The sequence below is a fragment of the Neomonachus schauinslandi genome, chromosome 2, assembly GCF_002201575.2.
Source record: "Neomonachus schauinslandi chromosome 2, ASM220157v2, whole genome shotgun sequence".
NCBI classification, from domain to species: domain Eukaryota; kingdom Metazoa; phylum Chordata; class Mammalia; order Carnivora; family Phocidae; genus Neomonachus; species Neomonachus schauinslandi.
The window spans coordinates 50,778,290-50,798,409 of NC_058404.1; the positions used below are offsets into that span (position 1 = coordinate 50,778,290).

At 41.4% G+C, this 20,120-nt stretch overlaps 1 protein-coding gene across 1 annotated transcript in view; it reads right to left on the reverse strand.

Moving 5' to 3' along the window:
- KIF13B (kinesin family member 13B) overlaps positions 1-13,736 on the reverse strand; it is a 201,435-nt gene extending 187,699 nt beyond the window's left edge. Inside the window, exon 1 of the mRNA XM_044912850.1 lies at positions 13,622-13,736. Within this exon, the coding sequence (XP_044768785.1) occupies positions 13,622-13,676 (55 nt within the window). The 5' untranslated portion in view covers positions 13,677-13,736. The remainder of the gene's footprint in view (positions 1-13,621) is intronic.
- Positions 13,737-20,120: the final 6,384 nt, after the last annotated feature.

The following is a 20,120-nucleotide window of genomic DNA, read 5'->3' on the forward strand; positions in this document are numbered from 1 at the left end:
GCTATTTTTTCTTTTTTTCAATAAAGCTATTTTTTTAAAGTATAGGCCATGTCATATTTATGTTTTCATATTTTTATATTCTTTTTTTAAAGATTTATTTATTAGAAAAAGAGTGTGAGTTGGGGGGGGTAGAGGGAGAGGGAAAAAGAGAATCTCAAGCAGACTCCACAATGAGCACAGAGCCCCATGTGAGGCTTGATCTCATGACCGTGAGATCATGACCTGAGCCAAAACAAAGAGTAGTATGCTCAACTGATTGAGCCACTCACGCACCCTTCATATTTTTATATTCTTACATTTTTCTGACCCAAAGTATGAAACTGTTTGCCTTATCTCCATTACCAAAAGATAAGCTCTAAGGAAAGGAGTTGTACTTACATTGGAGCTATTTTGTATTTCCCAAAGAACCTTGGCCAAATGTCAATGTCATATTCATTACAACTTAAGAGTATTTCCACTACCAGGAAAGGTCACTTCTTTTTTTCATTTTAACTTACATAACTGAGACAAATACAAAAAAGCAAAAACAAAAATTTCCCTCCCTGTACCTGCCACAACTTTTCTTACAGTGGTTTTTCTACAACTGTTCTCAAAGATATATTCTAGAAGTACAAATAGCCAACACATTTTTCAGGCAAAGAAAACTGAAAAGAAAACTACTGAGCTATGTTTTACCTAGGTGTAGAAGACTAATCCCAAAGCAGCAAATGTTCTACTGTGGTCAACTAGCACTAAAGTCTATAGGCCCAGAGCTCAAGAAAGTCTGCAATCATCATACTTTGTTAATACTACTCCTTAATGGGTTCTGACCATATTGTATTGGCTGGCCCCTTACAGTCAAATCTGTATTATACACAAATGTATTATCAACCCTCCGGAAATTGTACTGTGTGACTCAGAATTTACTATCTCACCACCCACCACAAAGTTAGTTAGTAGTGTCTTGCAAGAACATTTGGTCTGAGCAAAGGAGCTGCATGCATAGTTCTGTATGCTGAAGTACACAGTAGAACGCATGCCTGAAAAACTGTAAATCAAGTATTTTCTAAGTACTCTGCCTTCATTTCAAATGATCTTGAATTGAGAAGGGATCCAAACATTTTCCTTCAATATTTGTATGCTTTTTCCCTATCCTCTTCACGGCTCCTCCCTTCTCTGTCTCATAACTTCATTAGATAGAACTAATAATTTGGAAGCATTAAATGGCATGATAAAGGAACCAATCCTGGGAAAATCCTATACAATACACAGAATCACCTAATAACTAATATATTCAACCTAAATTCATTTTGTCCTAAAGACTGCAACAGTTACAAATGTCCCTACATTTAATACCCACAAAAGGTGGCCTTTAAAATATAAAAACGATCTTCACTTCAGTACCTCCATTGTTATCAACAAAATTCCCACTCTGATTCTGTTGATTGATGGACAGATACTAAGACAAGGCTATTTTGAATATGGATGGAACATCTAGGACACACACACCCAAGCAAATAAAAGCAGTGAGATTTGAAGAGAATTTAAAGGTCAGATATATGAAAAACATTGAATATAAATGCTACAGCTAGTGTACCATCAAATGTTACTAGTTGGTTGAATTCAATTATATTGTAAAAGGGACGCCTGGCTGCCTCAGTCAGTAGAACATGCAACTCTTCATCTCAGGGATTGTGAGTTCAAGCCCCATGCTGAGTGTAGAGATTATCTAAAAATAAAATCTTTAAAAAAAAAAATAACATTGCAATAAGATTCTAAATATGACACTTTCTCCATTTAAAACTTCTTGCTCAGGGCGCCTAGGTGGCTCACTCGTTAAGCATTTGCCTTCGGCTCAGGTCATGATCCTGGGATCCTGGGATCGAGCCCCCCATCCAGCTCCCTGCTCCACGGGAAGCCTGCTTCTCCCTCTCCCACTCCCCCCTGCTTGTGTTCCCTCTCTTGCTGTGTCTCTCTGTCAAATAAATAAATAAAATCTTTTAAATAAATAAAATAAAACTTCTTGTTCTACACTGCTTAGAAAGCAAGCAGTAATTAAATAACAGTAACAAATTTAGGCCTTAAATTTAATCTGAATTTTTAAAACTAAAAAAAAAATTTTTTTTAAGATTGTATTTATTTGTCAGGGAGAGAGACAGCACAAGCAGAGGGAGCGGCAGGCAGAAGTTGAGAAGCAGGCAGAGGGAGAAGCAGGCTCCCCACCAAGCAAGGAGCCCAACATGTGACTCGATCCTAGGACCCCGGGACCATGACCTGAGCAGAAGGCAGACGCTTAACCAACCGAGCCATCCAGGCATCCCAAAAAACAAAAAAAAAAATTTTTTTAAACACCTACCAAAAATCCAAAAGATAAACAGCTTCCTTTTAATTTGGAACAATACTTAGATTAAAAAGATAAGGACCTAGCTGTTATGAGCTGCCTTTACAGAATCAGCATTAAAGTATACCCATATTCATAGCAGTATTCACAACAGCCAAAAGCTGAAAACAATCCAAGTATCCATCGATGAATGAATGGAAAAACAAAAATGTGGCATATAATTCAATGGAATATTATTCAACCCTAAAAAGGAATGAAATTCTGCTAAAATGTGGATGACCCTTGACATTATGCCAAGTGAGGTAGCTGGACAAATACTATATGATTCCACTTACATGAAGTACCTAGAGTAGTCAAATTCATAGAGATAGAAAGTAAGATGGTAGATGCCAGGGGCTGGGCTTAAGGCGCAACAGGGGAGTTTCATGGATACAGAGTTAAAGTTTTACAAGATAAAAACGTTCTAGACGCGGAGAGTGGTGATGGTCACACAACTTAATGTCACTAAACTGTACATTTAAAAATGGTTTAAGATGGTAAATTTTATGTTATATGTACCTTACCACAATAAAAAAAATAGCACTAAATGCTCACCGTTATTATAATAAGTAACACATGGACAACAGTTTATTCCTAGGGAAGCCTATAATAATGAGATTGGGATTTATTAGTACTATGTCTGAAAACCAATAAAAAATCAGAGTGATCCTAAAGTTAAGTAATACTATAAGTTTATATCATGACTAATGAAGCTCTATCGTACTTAGAACCATGAATGCTTTGATGTATCCATGAGTCCTTAGAAAAAAGAAAGAAATTTACTCCACTAACATTAAAGATCCCATATTATTTCCCGAACACGATCCTTTTCTAGGTCAAGTTCCTCAAGATGAATATTAAAATATTAACAGCTGACAATTCAGCTTACTCAGCCAGCAAATTAGTCACCCTGTAAAAGTGAACAATAATTTGAAACAAGTCTTCCTTCAATGCATAAATCAGCTATGGCTCATTCCTCAATGACATCATAGTGAAAGATGGGCAGGGTTTGGGACACTCCCTTACATAACTTATATTCCATCTGAGGAAATGCATCATTCTTAGTGTGAAGAAAGTAAGTCTGAGTTGCCCATGTAGTAATCTGTTTTCTAATTCTCCAGAAAATTACTAATAATTTTCAAACCAAATATACTACTCAGAAATATAAATGTACCTCCCTTTACCTACCAGTCACATTCCTAAAAAGCTCACTGTAACTTACTCTTCACTTGATCTTAGCCAAAAGGTCATGAATAAATTCAACAGTCAACTGATTTTTGACAAGAATGCCAAGACATTCCAACGGGGAAAGTATAGTCATTTCAACAAATGGTTCTGGGACAACTGGATATCCACATGCAATAGAAAGAAATTGAACCTCTACCTCACATCACATTCAAAAATTAACTCCGGGGCGCCTGGGTGGCTCAGTTGGAGTCCCAGGATCGAGTCCCACATCGGGCTCCTTGCTCAGCAGGGAGTCTGCTTCTCCCTCTGACCCTCCTCCCTCTCGTGCTTTCATTCTCTCTTGCAAATAAAAAAAAAAAAAATTTAAAAATTAACTCCAAATGGATCAAAGACCCAAATATAAAGTATAAAACTATAAAACTCTTAGAAGAAAATACAGGCATAAATCCACATAACCTTGAGTTAGGTCATGATCCCTTACATACGACATCAAAAGCACAACCAACAAAAGATAAATTGGACCAGATCAAAATGAAAAACTTTTGTGCTGCAGGGGTGCCTGGCTGGCTCAGTTGGTGGAGCATGCAACTCCTGATCTCGGGGTTGTGAGTTTGAGCCCCACATTGGATGCACAGATTACTTAAAAATAAAATCTTTAAAACAAACAAAAAAACACTTTTGTGCTTTAAAAGATACCAGTAACAGAACGAAAAGGCAACCCACAACAATCAAGAAAACATTTGTAAATAATTTCTCTGATAAAGGACTGGTATTCAAAATATATAAATAATTTTACCAGTTCAATAATAAAAAGAAAACCTGAATTTTAAAATGATAGTTTGAGGGGCGCCTCAGTGGCTAAGTCAGTTGAGCATCCAACTTTTGATCTCAGCTCTTTTTTTTTTTTTTTTAAGATTTATTTATTTGAGAGAGAGAGAGCACAGAGAGGGGCATAGGGAGAGAGAAAGAGAATCCTCAAGCAGAATTCTGGCTGAGCTGAGCACCGAGCCCAACATGGGGCTCAATCCCAGGACCCTGAGATCACGACCTGAGCTGAAAGCAAAAGCCCGCCACTTAACCAACAGAGCCACCCAGGCACCCCTCAGCTCAGGTCTTGATCTCAGGGTCATGAGTTCAAGCCTCACACGGGGCTCCACACCAAACCTGGAGCCTACTGAAAAAAATTAAAATTAAAATTAAAAAATTAAAAATAAAATAAAATGATAGTTTGAATAGAAATCTCTCCAAAGATCTACAAATAGCCAATAAACACATGAAAAGATGTTCAACATCATTAGACACTGGAGAAATGAAAATCAAAACCACTATGAGATACTATTTCACACACACTAGGATGGCAATAATCAAAAAGACAGACAAAGCAAGTGTTGGCAAGGACATGGAGAAATTGGAACTTTCATACACTGTTGGTGAGAACATAAAATGGTGCAGTCACTTTGGAAAACAATTTAGCAGTTCCTCCAAAGTTAGAGTTACTATATGACCCAGAAATTCCACTTCTATGTATATATACACCCAAAAGAAAAATATACATCCACACAAAAACTTATACACAAATGTTCACAGCAGTATTACTCATAACAGCCAAAAAGTGGAAACAAGCCAAATGCCCATCAACTAATGAATGAGTAAACAAATGCAGCATATCCATATCACATAATATTATTCAACTTTAAAAAGCAATGAGTACTGACTCATGCTACAACATGGCTAAACCCTGAATACATCATGCCAAGTGAAAAGTCAGATACGGAAGTCCACATATCGCATGATTCCATTTATATGAAATGCTCAGACAGGCAAATCCATAGAGACAAGAAGTAGTGCAGGGGTTGCCAGGGGCAGGGAAGAGGGATGGGTGTGTGCTGGGGGAAGGGGGTGGACAGTGACTGCTAGTGGGGACAGAGTCTTTGGCATAATGGTGATGCTTGTTCAACTCTGCAAATACACTAAAGCCACTACATTGTACACTTTTGATGAATTATATCTTAAAAAATTAGAAAGAATGATCCTACTACCCTCAATAGATATAAATATGGTTAGAGTTCTTCAATTACATTTCTAAACAATCACTACTCCAAAGATCCCAGCCAAACCAATTCTTCTCACTCTCAAATAACAACCTCACAATCTACTTCATCAAGAAAATTACACACTCCAGGCCTTTGCCATTACATAATTATCCCCTTCTTCCCATATTTCAAAAATTTCCCTCTCTATTGGCTCTGTCTATAATGAGGCTCAAACACCTCATTAAAAAAAAAAAGGGTCTGTTCCTAGGTACAACTCCAGATACCACTCTTTACCCTTCCCTTCTAAATAGATTTTCTTGAAAGAAACTTGTATATTCACTGCCACCATACTGGCAACCCACTTATTTCTCAGCCCACTATTAACATACCAACACTAACTCATTCATTCAGTCAAAATTATTCTGAAAATTACCACTGACCGCCATGATGCCAAATCCACTGAACACAATTATTAGGTGCCATTCCTGTGATATCTGCCTACCGACTATTCACTCTTTGACACATTTTCTCTCCAGGCTTCCATATTACTTTTTTTTTTTTTTTATCTGAGAGAGAGAGAGAGAGAACGAGCAGGAGGGGCAGAGGGAGCAAGAGAATCTCAAGCAGACTCTGCACTGAGCACAGAGTCTGACGTGGGGCTCCACATGGAGCTTGATCTCACAACCCTGAGATCACAACCTGAGCCGAAACCAAGAGTCAGCCTCTTACCCAACTGCGCCACCCAGGCGTGCCCTGGGCTTCCATATTACTTTTATCTGCTTCTCCTTATGTCTCTCTTCTTGGCCTCTGTGACCTCCCCCTTCACACACACCTTAATTTGGTATTCTATCTTCTACCTACAGTAATGGCTCCCATATGCGTGACTCTCCACACATCTCCAGTCCCTTAGGTTCAGACCCAAATGCAACAGCACTCTGGATCCACTCACTTGACTACAACACTTCAGACACCTAAAACTCAACAAGTCTGTTGAATTTCTTCCAAGTACACATGATTATCTTACTCGTAGTTGTAGGTGCAGTATATAGCACGTGATAAGGACTGACTAAATATTGTTGAATGTCTAAGAATAAAACTCATCATTTCCTACACCTCCACTTTAAAACCTGCTTCTCCTATATTTCTGATGTCAGTTAATGACCCCAACATTCATTCCCTTAGTCATCTAAGTCATCTACACAAGAAGCTTTACAGTCTTCCTGTATTTCCTAAATTTCAGTTGCTTCCATGCCACCTTGACACGTGCTTGCTGGGTATACCTAGAATGCTAGGCCATAGATGCTCTTTACCCAGCCCCTCTCTCAGGAATGTGTTTGTAGCCAGCAACCTTGAGGGACAAGGTCTTCCTTTGGGACAAAGAACAGGCTTGCTTACCACTTAAAACAATGGATTCCCCAAACCCAGTGTTCCTCAGATGCAACACAAACCCACTGCTTGCACAGCAGCCATCTGGACTCTCCACACCCTTATGGGATTGGCAATCAAGGGGAGCTACTCACACTGCTTGCCATGCCATGAGGAAGTCCTCTGACCCAGAAGTCCCATGTCTTCTGCCAGCATCCCTGAACCAGTAACTAGCTAATTTATTAGCTTATGAGCAAGGTAAAAACACAGATTAATTCCAACAACTTGTGTTTTGTACCCCACCTGCCATGTCTCCCTCCCTGCCCATTGTCTCCAGCACAGTCCTTACCATTCTCAAGTCTCATTCCCATTTCTTTAATTCATAATGCAGTGGCATCACTGTGTACATATATTCTTTTAATTGACTCACCTGTGCATCTCTTATTACCAACAAGACAGTGAGCTCCTTTGGTCAAAGATCATGACTTATGCTTCTCGTGTATCCTGTACATCTTTGAAAATTATGTAAACTCAAGAATGCAAGGTCCCTTTAAAGATCATCATGTCCAAATCAGCAGTAAAAGCATAGGCTCTAATGGCACAGTAGGTGAAATTCAGGCTCCAAAATACTGGTCTTGTAATTCTGGGGAAGTTTACTTACCCCTCTCTGAGATTCTGTTAAATGATAATTCCATAAAGTACCTTCCGAATTTCGTTTGAAGAGTAAAACAATGTATAAAAAATACTCAACTCTGTAGCTCACAAACAGAAAGCTCTCAGAAAGAAGTAGCTATTGTTCTTTTCTTCAATCAACACATATTGAATGGGCTAATACCATCTTTTAAAGATACTACGGCAGCTGAAAGCCCAAGCCCAGTACCAATTAAGTCATGGATTTGTGTCCCAGAGACCAGTTAGTGTCACACACTTCCCCATAAATTACACTGCTCATCTCTCTGCCATGTTTTTTTTTTTTTAAACATGCTCTGTTGAACACAAGGGGAACCTGATCAGCAAGTCAAGACATCAATAATAATCCATTTCCACTCAATAAACATCTCCATCAGCGTAATGAATAGTTTTGTCAGTGGTTTCCTCCATCTTCAGACCTTAAAGACTGGAAAAGTTAGACATTAGTCACTGCTTTATGGAGGTGAGGGGGTAAAAGTAAAAGTCAACTCAAACAAATTTTATTTTATTTTATCATATAAATGTGCACTTTCTTCTCCAAAAGCCTCTGGCCCTATATGGATAAATCCCAATTTCAGTCATTGAGCAGAGACAGTAGAAACAAAACAATACTGTAATAGATGTGTGCCTCATTCTCCATTAGCATATCAAGCAGATGCTAGAAAACAAGGATCTTCTGTTTTAGAAAGTATGTCAGAAATTTCCATCCACAGCCATCCTCGACTCCAGTATCAGTTATCTCTCTGAGACCACCAATGACCTCAGGGTCAAAACCACCTTCCTGTTTCAGAATCTCCTTGCTACCTAGCCCCTTCATTTCCTAAGGATCACCTGTGTCTTCACAGACTGCCAGTGTGTTTTCTCAGCTTCTTACTTCTTCAGCCTCACCTTGTCTTCTGAGGCCCGATTGCTTACCTAAGTTTGACCAGCCTCCTGATTCTTCCTATTCACATGGCTTCATTTTCACCACCCGCTCTTAAATGTTACCCAGCTATGCCCTGAAACAGGCATCTACCCAGGCTTTTGATCCTGCTCTAAGACCTGGCAATCGGGCGCCTGGGTGGCTCAGTTGGTTAAGCGACTGCCTTCGGCTCAGGTCATGATCCTGGAGTCCCGGGATCGAGTCCCGCATCGGGCTCCCTGCTCGGCGGGGAGTCTGCTTCTCCCTCTGACCCTCCTCCCTCTCATGCTCTCTGTCTCTCATTCTCTCTCTCGCAAATAAATAAAAATCTTAAAAAAAAAAAAAAATTTAAGACCTGGCAATCTTCCTCCTTCGTGCTTGTGTCTGAGATCCATGCAAAGTTCTACAGAGCTAAACAGAGCACGTGGACCAGCCACCCTAACCCACACTTTTGGGCCTAGCTAGCACTCAAGGCTCCCTGCAATTCCACGCTACCTTTTTAAACTCATCCTTCTCTAGTCAAGCTCACAGAACCCTCCTTTCTGGCAGGCTTTTCTTGTCTCTGCCACCTAAACTTGCCTGGTTCATTCCTGTCTCTGTGCCTTTGCTCTCAGGCCATAGTTCCTCCCCAAAGACCCAACGCTCTCCCCTCGCCTGCTACCATGCACCCATTCTGATCATAAGCTTCCTCCCTCCACATCTAATCAAGGTTCTCCCTCCCCAGAGAAGCCTTCCCTGATCACCAGGCTTTCAGGGATCTTTCGCTCCTCTGAATTCCTGTATTTCCCGATCACTACCTGGCAATCTGCAATAGGTGTTTACCTTTTAATCTTATCTTTTCACAGGAGAGCCATTTCCTCATGAGCATGAACTATAAAGCACACTTTAAAAAGCTGAACACTACAATAGCAGTCAACACTAAGAGAGAGTTTTCAGGATATTAGTCTCCCAACAGGAACAAGCAATCTCATTTTTTCATGTTTCTTTCTAGCCCTTGCCCATTTCTGTTGACATTTTTACACAGTAAGAATCATAATAGCAGATCCAACTGTACAGTTGCACATACTGCTTTCCATTCTGCTTTTTCTGCTAACATAGGAAACTACCTTCCTTGGTAAATGATGCTGATTTTCATCATTTTTAATATCTACATAACAATCTTTCCACTGAGATTCTAGACCATGATTTACTTAAGCACTGACTTCTATCGAACGGTACATTCTTCTTTCTTTGTGCCTTTCACTGCATCAAGTACTATAAAATGCAAAGTAATCCCTTGAGAAATACCTGTTGAAATATACTTATTATCCATTTTCCTTAACAACCCATTTCACTATTTTTCTCTCCAACTAAATATCTAATGTAATTCTTGGTTTCACTACCTTAGGCTAGGTAGATAGGAAAGGTATTTTCCAAACCCTTTTGATGTAAATGTATTTATTTTGGCAGTTGATCTTATACATATTTAACCATGGGAAGTCCTCTGCAGAAAGGCAGTATGATCCTGTAATATCTAATATAAGCTAGATACCTGGCAGGCACTCAGTAAATATTAAGTATTTTTTAAACCATCTGAAGTTATAAAACTTCAAATTCCTGAACAGGACAGTGTCACTGATCTAGCTAGTACCATCGATTATGCTTGTAAACCTTTCAGTTCATTCAATAATTAAACTGTTTAATAATGTATGAATGGGTGTTCCTTACAGTATATAGAAAAACACAACCGGAGTTACCTGGTGAGTTGTCCAAGTCTGAAAAATAACATGAAAAACCAAACAATATCTGCAACAAGAACTTCAAGATCTCATGACAAATCAAGTTAACAGCTTTCCTTCAGCTTGTTTAAGGACATATTTCAGATGAAGAAAAGCAAAAACAAAAGTTGTAATATTAAAAGTAGGTAAAATTACATATGCATGTGAACACAAACTAGAATGGAAATAAGAAAATGAGAGCGTGAATTGTTTTTTGGGTTTTTTTTATTTTTTTTTATTTTTTTAAAGATTTTATTTATTTATTTGAGAGAGAGAGAGAGCACAAGAGGGGGGAGCGGGAGAGGGAGAAGCAGACTCCCTGCTGAGCAGGGAGCCTGATGCGGGACTCGATCCCGGGACTCCAGGATCATGACCTGAGCCAAAGGCAGTTGCTTAACCAACTGAGCCACCCAGGCGCCCGAGAGCATGAATTGTTAAAATGGAAGGATGTCGTAGACTTTTTCCCTTTATGTTTTGTTTTGTTAGTGCAATGTTAAAATATATAACAAAAAAAAATTACTGACAAAAGCGTATTCAATAGCTGTTACAATTCTTGCTATTATTGAACTAGAGCATAATGCTTAATGTTGAAATAACTATGTTTCCCAAACCCACATATAATTTAGCAAAAAAGACTGAAACTCTTACTTCCATAATAAATGTTAAATAAGAAACCAACTAACTACCTTAACACCTTAGCACAGATACTGAATCAGATGAAGAACTTAATGGTATGCTTGAAGCTTCTTGCAAATTTCAGTTTTCCTCAAAAAGTAGCCAATATGATTCCAAATATCAGAATCTATACAGCAAAACTTCATCATCCTGGTAACCCATTCTCTTCTCATTCTTACTTGTGAAGAGTGATTTCTGAGGTTGCATCCTGAACTGATATGCTAAAAGAGAAATAATTATGACTAAAAGTTTACTATTTGTCATAATTACACACTACTACTTACTTAATACACTAATTTTCCCAGAAGTAATGATCAAAGTAATATGATTCTTTTCAAAATTACTGGAAAGAAAATACATTTCTGTTTTAGTCTTTTTAAACAAATTCCAGACAGCAGTTTGAAGATCACTGGCTTTAGGGGAGCCTGGCTAGCTCAATCAGTGGAGCATGCGACACTTGATCTGGGAGTTTAAGTTCAAACTCCATGCTGGGTGTGGAGATTACTTAAAAATGAAATCTTAAAAAAAAGAAAAAAATCATTAGCTTTAGAATTCCACTACAATGTATTCCATTACTTCTAGATTTATGTAAATGACAACTTCATGACAAAATAGAACCAACAACCTTAATTATTGTGGTAATCACAGCAAAAAGAAGTCCATATGCATCTGGGAAATACAAGGCTAGGTAAGAGATGGCACTAAATGAAGGGGGAAGCAGTTTACCATTATAAGGCACTTCTATTAATAGAGTAATGGATCCATGTATAAACCTTAATTTTGAAATGAGTTCAACCAAAGGAACAGCTAACATCCATTCCACAGCTAAAATTATTATTACCCTGTGTGTCCCTGGAAACTCTGATCCTGCCAATTATTACAATCTAACTAATGACAATTTATAACAATAGTACTTGCCCTCAAAAACTGAAATTCATGGGGGGAGGGGAACAGGGAAGGATTCTAATTATCTGAGATAGGTCTTCTGTGATGGTTGGTTAGCTGCATCTTTTTAGCACTGACATTTCCAAGTTTTTTGTGAAAAGGCAATTTTAAGAATGTGCTGAAATCATCCTTTCAGAATCAAATCCAGGTTAAGTTGTTTTATGTGGCTTGCTTTTTCCTGTTTTTTTTTTTTTAATCATTGTGATGGTAATAAAGTTGAATAAAGATGCCTGAGCACTTAAGAACAGAAGTTTCTGAAAACTTTCAGAGTTCATCTAAGATCCCTAATTTTGTCAAAGGAAAGACTGAAGCCCCCAAAACGTGTACTAGTTTAAATTCGGGAGGGGGGGGCGGGCCCGCGGGGAGGAGGAACTCTTCTGTGTCACGTGACAGCCTTAAGCTGACCTAGCAGAGAAAGGAGGAATCACCAACTCCAATAGAAGACATGACTCTAAGAGAAATAAACCAACTTCCAAAAGAAGGGCAACCCAACAAAACATACTGACAACTGGTTGATCTGTGTATCTCAATATACACAAATGACAGCACAGAAAAGGAAAACTCATAATTTCTACAGACTTAAGACTTGATTACCAACAAGTTGCAAAAACGTCTTAGAAGTGATTCTGATACAAGATTTTGATTAGTTAAGAGTCTTATCAATTGAAAAGTCATCTGCTGGGGTTGTAACAGTAATCTCAATAACAGCCTTGTATAGAAAGTGTTTTCAAATATATTATCTCATTTCAAGTTACTTGCCCAGTCACGCTGCTACTTAAGCATTAAAGCCAAGGCCCAGCCCACCTCCTCTTGGTACTTGAGTTGGGGGTTCTCCTCACTCCATTTGACTGACTAAAGATGATTTAAAATGTACTTGGTTTATCTGCTTTCTCTACCCTCCCTGCAGAATTGAGAGAATGTCTGAAAGATACAATTTCACAAGAATCTTGGCACTTAAACTATTTATTGTTGAGAGATGACGAATATGACTTCAAGCAAAAACAAAACTATCTCAACAGCCAAAAAAAGGGTGGAAGGGCATCTCTTTTACCCAACTTCAAAGTCTTTACAATTCTTTATGACCGTCCAGGCTAAACGTACAAAAACGCAGACGAGGAATTTTTGCACTTGAGTGCTTTCTCAGGAGTAAACCAAATTCCCTGCCATTTCTTCCTGCCACGGACCACAGAAGTGCAGGGTTGGGGTGACTGGGCCAGAGACGTGGGGCCTCGGGGTCCCTGGCTGTCCCGGGCAGGCTGGAGGGGTGAAGACACGAGGGGCGGGGGCCACTCTGACAGCTGGCAAGGAGAAAGCGGGGGACGCGGCGGGGCACGAGCGAGGGGCAGGGGTGGGGGAAGGAGGAAGCGAGCCCGGGGCAACGGACCAGAGCGCCCTCCCGCAAGGGCAGGGGAGGCGAGAGGGCGAAAGGGCGCCGGGGCGGGGCGGGAGCGCCGGCGGAAGGGGCAGCGGACCGGGACGTGGGGCCCGCGGCGCCCGGGACGCGGTGCGGGCGAGGGGAGGGGCGTCCCCGCGCAGGACGGGCGGGCGCGGGGGACGAGGTTTCGGGGCGCGCCGGCCGCTCTCTCGCCTAGACGCGGACTGCAGGGGCGGGACCGGCCGGACCCCACACGGCGGCCGCGGCTGAGGGAAGGGCGCGCCAGGCACCTGCCGCTCCACCGTGGCGGCCCCGGGCGGGCTCGGCTCTCACCTCTCCGGTTCATGGGCCGGATCCGCACGGCCACTTTCACTTTGGAGTCCCCCATCCTGCTGCCGCCGAGGCTCTCCCTCGCCTTCCGTCTGCCGCGGCCACCGGGCGAACTCTTCGGGGCTGGCCGGGCGGGAGGGGGCTGCGGGCGGGAGGGGCGGGGCGGGGGCGGAGCCTGGGCGGGGCGGGGCAGGTCGCCGGGCTCCCGGCGCGTCCTCGCTGCACGACGGGACTGCATGACGGGACTTGTAGTCCCTGAAGGTGGTCTAGGGCAGGACAGCGGCGGAGGGACTCCGGCGGGAGAAATCAGGGGCGCTTCGCTGTGTGGAACGTGTAAATGCCCCTGTGCTTCTACACCATTCTGCTATCACAGCTACTACTGAAACATAAGCCCTCGCTAAGCCGATATCGCACCTGAAAACAAAGAGTTGAATAGATGGCATTGGAGACCCTGAGAGCGACCTCTTCAGACTCATTTCCTGCCAACCTTAAAGTATGATCCCTGGCTCAACTTCCTCGGCCTGGATTGCACTCCCGGCTTTGTTTGCCGAAATCATCCTTCAAGACAAGACAAACGTTAACCTTTCTGGAAGTCTTCATAGATCCACAGGTTAACCCTATAAGACCCCGTCCTCTGAACCCCTTCCAGTCAAGACCTTGGGCTCCTGAACCAATCTGAATTCAAATCCCACGTCAGCACTTTCAAGCGGTGTGACCACGGACAAGTGATTTGACCGCTTAAGGCTTGTGTTTTCATAATTAAAATGGAAACACTTTATGCCTATTTCGTAGGATTGTTTCAAGAATTAAATGAGTTAATACATGTAAAGTTCTTAAAAACTCCCTGGCACGTAGGAAGTGCTCAATAAATGTTAAGTCGTAATTGTTTTCGCTTTGTTATAGCATTTATGCTGCTACTGTTTGCTCTCTTATCATATATTTTTTAAACTGTATCTTGTATGTGTAGCCTAACCTTTAGTAGAGACCCAGTACACATTTATTGCGTGAATGAATGAATGAATGCATGCATGAAGCCGCACTAAAATTAGCTCCTTATTAGCCCATGCAGAGACTGCGAACTGGTGGCCTGTGGGCTAGATCTGGCTTGCAAATATGTTCCATTTGGCGCAACAGTGCTGGCCAATGCATGAAAATTAGGAGACTTGTCCGTTGGATTCTGGGTCTACATTACCTATTAGGAATGATGGGTTGGAACTGGGTGGTAGTGGCCACCTTCATGGGAGGCAAGGTTCTCCGTTTCACCATTGACCCCCTTCCACTCTCCTTTACCACTTGTGTCTGGATCCCATGGGTTTGTGATGCCTACTTGGATATGTTTAAATGATAGTACAAAACTCAGAACTATTTTTTTTTTTTAAAGATTTTATTTATTTATTTGAAGAGAGAGACACAGCGAGAGAGGGAACACAAGCAGGGGGAGTGGGAGAGGGAGAAGCAGGCTTCCCACAGAGCAGGGAGCCCGATGCGGGGCTCGATCCCAGGACCCTGGGATCACGACCTGAGCCGAAGGCAGACGCTTAACGACTGAGCCACCCAGGCGCCCCACTCAGAACTATTTTACAGGTGAGTCAATATAGAAAGCCAGCAAGACTTGTCCTTTTACCAACCACCCAATTAGTTGAAAGAACTTCAAAACAAGGGCGCCTGGGTGGCGCTCAGGTCATGATCCTGGAGTCCTTGGATCGAGTCCCACGTCGGGCTCCCTGCTGAGCAGGGAGTCTGCCTCTCTCTCTGACCCTCCCCCCTCTCATGCTCTCTATCTCATTCTCTCTCTCAAATAAATAAATAAAATCTTAAAAAAAAAAAAGAACTTCAAAACAAGTAGAATTGTCAAAAAGGTTAAAAGCACCTTTAAGAGGAATGTCATTCTCATACCATGCATAGATGAACATTGAAGACCTTGTGCTCACTGAAATAAGCCAGACACCACACACAAAAACACTGTATGGTTTCATGTAGATGAGATACCTAGAATAATGAAATTCATAGAGACAGAAAGTAGAATGGTGGTGGTTGTCAGGGATGAGGGGAGGGGAAATGGGGAGTTCATGTTTAATGGCTGTTTGGGAGTTGCTGTTTGGGAAGATGAAAAAGGTCTGGAGATGGATAGCGGTGATGGTCGCACAACAGTGTGAATGTACTTAATGCCACTGTACACTTAAAAGTGGTTTAAGTGGTAAATTTATGTTATGTATATTTTACCACAATTTTTTTTAAAAGGTTAAAAATAGAAAAAGCTATGCCAGAATGCCCTCTTTAAAAGAAGGGAATTGGGGCGCCTGGGGGCTCAGTCGGTTAAGGGACTGACTCCTGATTTCGACTCAGGTAATGATCTCAGGGTCCTGAGATAGAGCCCTGAGTGGGGCTCCATGCTCAGCATGGAGTCTGTTTCAGATTCTCTCCCTCCCCTTCTCCTTCTCCACCCCCTCCACCCCAGCTCGTGCTCACGCTCTCTTAAATAAATAAATAAAATATTTTAAAAATAAAAATAAATAAATAAGAAGGGAATTTATTTCACAAGGGCACTTTTGCTGAGCTTTCAGAGGGCTTTCTCAGCTGCAGAAGGAGTAGATATTAACAGAGTAAGTCTTTTGATTTTCACAGCCCAATAAGGTAAACAAATAAAAAGAACCAATTTAGGATTGGCAGCTTTTTAATTTTACCAAGTAAATTTCTTAAAAACTAATGCACGTAATTGCTATCCGCAGTCCCTATCATTCTTTTAAGAAAAGAAAAAGGTCACAAAGGATACATTTTTATATTGAAATTGTTTACTTGATGAAAAACCCCACTACTGTCCTTTTGCTTTTATTTAGCGTTGAAAAAATTTTTGTCATGTTATCAGAGCTGGATACTCTGGTCTTAAACATACTTCCTAATAACCATCTTACCACATTCAGATTATAACAAAAAAGGGTTTGCAATGTGTCAAAGTTCCTGGGCAGCCATTTTTCCGTTTATATCTCTTTTATAACCTGGCAAATGTTGGTTTTAAAAGGCATGGTGTGATGATAGCTTGAATCTAGCTTTTTAAACAGAGGCCAGAAAAAGAGAAGGCTGCACAGTTTCTGGGGGAACATTGTGTTTAAATTTAAGCTCAAATTTCAGAGAGAAGAAAGCCCCTAAGGAGTTGAAGTGGGGGTGGGGGGGAGAAAGTAATAGGGAAGAGGTGAGGACTTTCTCTAAAGTTCCAAAATCAGACAAATTGTCCTGGAAACATTTGATTGGAAGAAAATGATAGTAGCTTCCCAAGAGACTGTAGAGAAAACCCCTCATGGGCCATTCTCCCTTCTGACTTCTATTCACACTAACTTCTCTCTTTTGACTTCTGCAATAAAGACGAGGAGGGAGGGTTCTCAGAGCAGAGAGCCTGAGACCAGAAATGTCTTTATCTTCCCCTGGAAAGTGTTCCTGAGATAGGCCTGAGAGAAAGGACTGAGACGCAAGTTGCAACCTGCAACCCAGGAGCTTGGGGGCTCTCACACCAGGTGAAACTGGAGCACTACCTCTGCACCACGCAGGGGGTGTGGGCTCAAGCCCCAACAGGAGACGTGGAAAGCCACCCGCTCTCTCTTTCCAACTCTTCAGAGGAAGGAAAGGAAAAGAATTTAGTAAACAAAGCCCTTCCTTGGACCTTTGTTTTGTAAAGCAAGTACTTAATAAATCAACCAATATTTATGGTGCAGATACTACATTTCAAGCCATTGTGATAGGTCTGTTTAACGTTGAACTTTAGCTGTGTCAGTAAGTTTCTCCTTTTTTTTGCCCTGACGTTTTGCAAATCTACTCATTCTAAACCTGATTTCTAGTTGACGTTTTTGTTGCTTTGATCCACCCATTCAACAGTTTCTGGTGGTCTGTATCTAGGCTGAGGAATACATTTTGCCTTGTCTTTGTTAAGATCATCACTTACAAAATAATAATAGCTAACATACTTTGAATGCACACTATGTGCCAGACATTGTCCTAAGCATTTTACACAAAATAATTCACTTAACACTCACACTAACTCTATGAAGTACTTACTGTTATTATCCCTACATTACAGAGGGGAAACTGAGGACCCGAGCAAATTATTGAAGGAGCCGCTGGGCTGCTACTATGTCCTGACCTCTCACTCCACAGTCTTTCATGATGGGAAGCGTCTACATGCAGATTGCTCAGCCCGTGGCAATTAAAAAAAGATCCATTCTACTTTCCAAAAAAGTTTCTAAAACTCCACTACTGTAAAAAAGTGGGAACTGTGTACTAAGTTCTATTTTTGCCTTTAAAAAGGAGGGAATGAGCTAATGGCTACATCGAGGCAGGAGATTTCTTTCCAGCATAAATCAGAATTAACCTGGACTCGGGTCTCAGACTTATTGTCCCAGACTTAGCTTTGCCAGAACTTAGTTTTCCCAATTAGAATCATCCCTTCTGTCTCCCCAGCTATAGTGTGAGCACAAGGATAGCATCTTTTGCTAGTCTCTTTATCTCCAACACCCAGGACGATGCCTGGAACGTAGCAGGCAGGCACATAATACATTTTTGGGAATGAAGATATTAGCAACACAGCAAAACGATTAACCTCAGACAGATTAGATGACTTGCCTCAAGTCACACAAGTAGTAAGTGGCAGGGTTGGAATGCAAACACAAATTTGTTTGATTCCAAAAATCTAGGCTGTTGTCACAAAGAAGCCATCCCCATGTGACCTTTCATGTATTTTTCATGTTAGTGCTACCTTTTCTACCACGTGAATCCTTAGTGGGAGCCTCGGTCTCAGTGATAGCAGTCATCCTGTCATACCTGTTATTTATGGAGTGCTTATGTGCCAGGCATTGTGCTCAGGACTCCCCCTATGTGATCTCATTTACCTTTCATATCAGTCCCGTGAATTCGGTGCTGTGATGATAGCCTTTGACAGATGGGCAACTGAGACTTAAATAAGGCAAATTAACGTGCACAGTGGCCCGAGTAAGAAGTTTCTGAATATGAATCCTGGGTGTCCCCAACCACTGCGTGCAATTGCCCAGACTGACAAACCATGACCACTCCCTACCCTGTCTATTTGTGTGGTACCTGGTGTTCTGCTGTATCTATCAGCATTTACTGACACTCCTTGTCAACCACCCACTAACAAGACCACACCTGGATCTTGCCATTATCTAAGATGGCACCGCCTATGAAATTCAATACCTCCCATCCATCACCTCAACCTCATCCAACCTGACTCACTCTCCTACTCCCAAAGACCAAGTACACTGTTTTTAAGCCTCCAGTTCCTCAACTTACCCCTTTTCTCATACTCAAACTCCTTCAGGGTTTCATTTTCTTACAACTCTAGCCTAAACCTCCCTCTTGACTGTATCATCAACACCACTCATGACCTGTGAATTCCTAAACTTATATAATCAATTTCCTCTATCTCCTGTGTGCAGGAACCCTGCTGGGAAGTCACCCATCCATGCACAGCTGTGCCCTCACAAATCTGTGGTCTTTGATCTCAGTGTGGCCCTTAGTAGCACTTGAAACCATTTCTCCTGCTCAGCCCCCTCTCCTTTTCCTCCAGAGGCCTTTACCATCTTCATCACTCTCTTCAAGCCCTCAGCCCAACATGGCTACTCCCCAGCAGGGCCACTCCCAAATCATGCCACTCCTACATTACTGCAAAAAATCAAGGTTCTCAGGTGAAAATTCCCTAAATTTCCTATGCCCACAACTTCATCTATGACTGTATTAGCACCAACTTTTCCCCTCCAGTTGCAGAGGTATGTGTGCACCTTCAGCTCAAGGCTAAGGCCTCTGTCCCATGATCTTTCATCCTATCTCCATGGCAAAGTTGTTCTGTTAGTCATTCCCTGCCTAACCAGATCAAACTTTCCTTCTCCATTACCCCTTCCCCTTAGCTGAGAATCTCCCATGTGAAAAGCAAAACAAAACAGTTAAGGAAAAAAAAAAACAAGGACAACTGTCTATCAATCCTTAGTCTACCTGTAGTCACCAGTCCCTCTGCCTCATAGCCAAGCTCCCCCCAAATAATAATCTACCCTCACAGTTTTTCCTTCCTCACCTGTCATTAGTCAACCAACTATTAATTTAATCATGCTTTCACCCAACCTCACCCCTCTAATAAAACTGTCATGGCAAAGTGTACTATCAACTTTCCGATTGCAAATCCAGTAGGCTATCTTTCAGTCCTCATTTTACTTGACTTCTCTGTGATATTTCATTTTACTCACCATCCCTCCTCTTGAAGCTTTTGATTCCCTCACTTTTTTTGACATCACTGTGTTCTCCTTGTTTTAGTTAATTTATTATCCTAGTCAACAAACTTCCCACCATGTGCTTGGCACTACTGTGTTAGGTGCCTGACATACAAAGATAAGAAAGACATGGTAGCTGTTCTTAAAAACTAAATGTTCTGCTTAGATTTCTGGAAAACTTTTAACTTCTTCAAGTTCGTTCACTGCCTCTTTGCTTGTTTCTCAGTGCTGAGTGG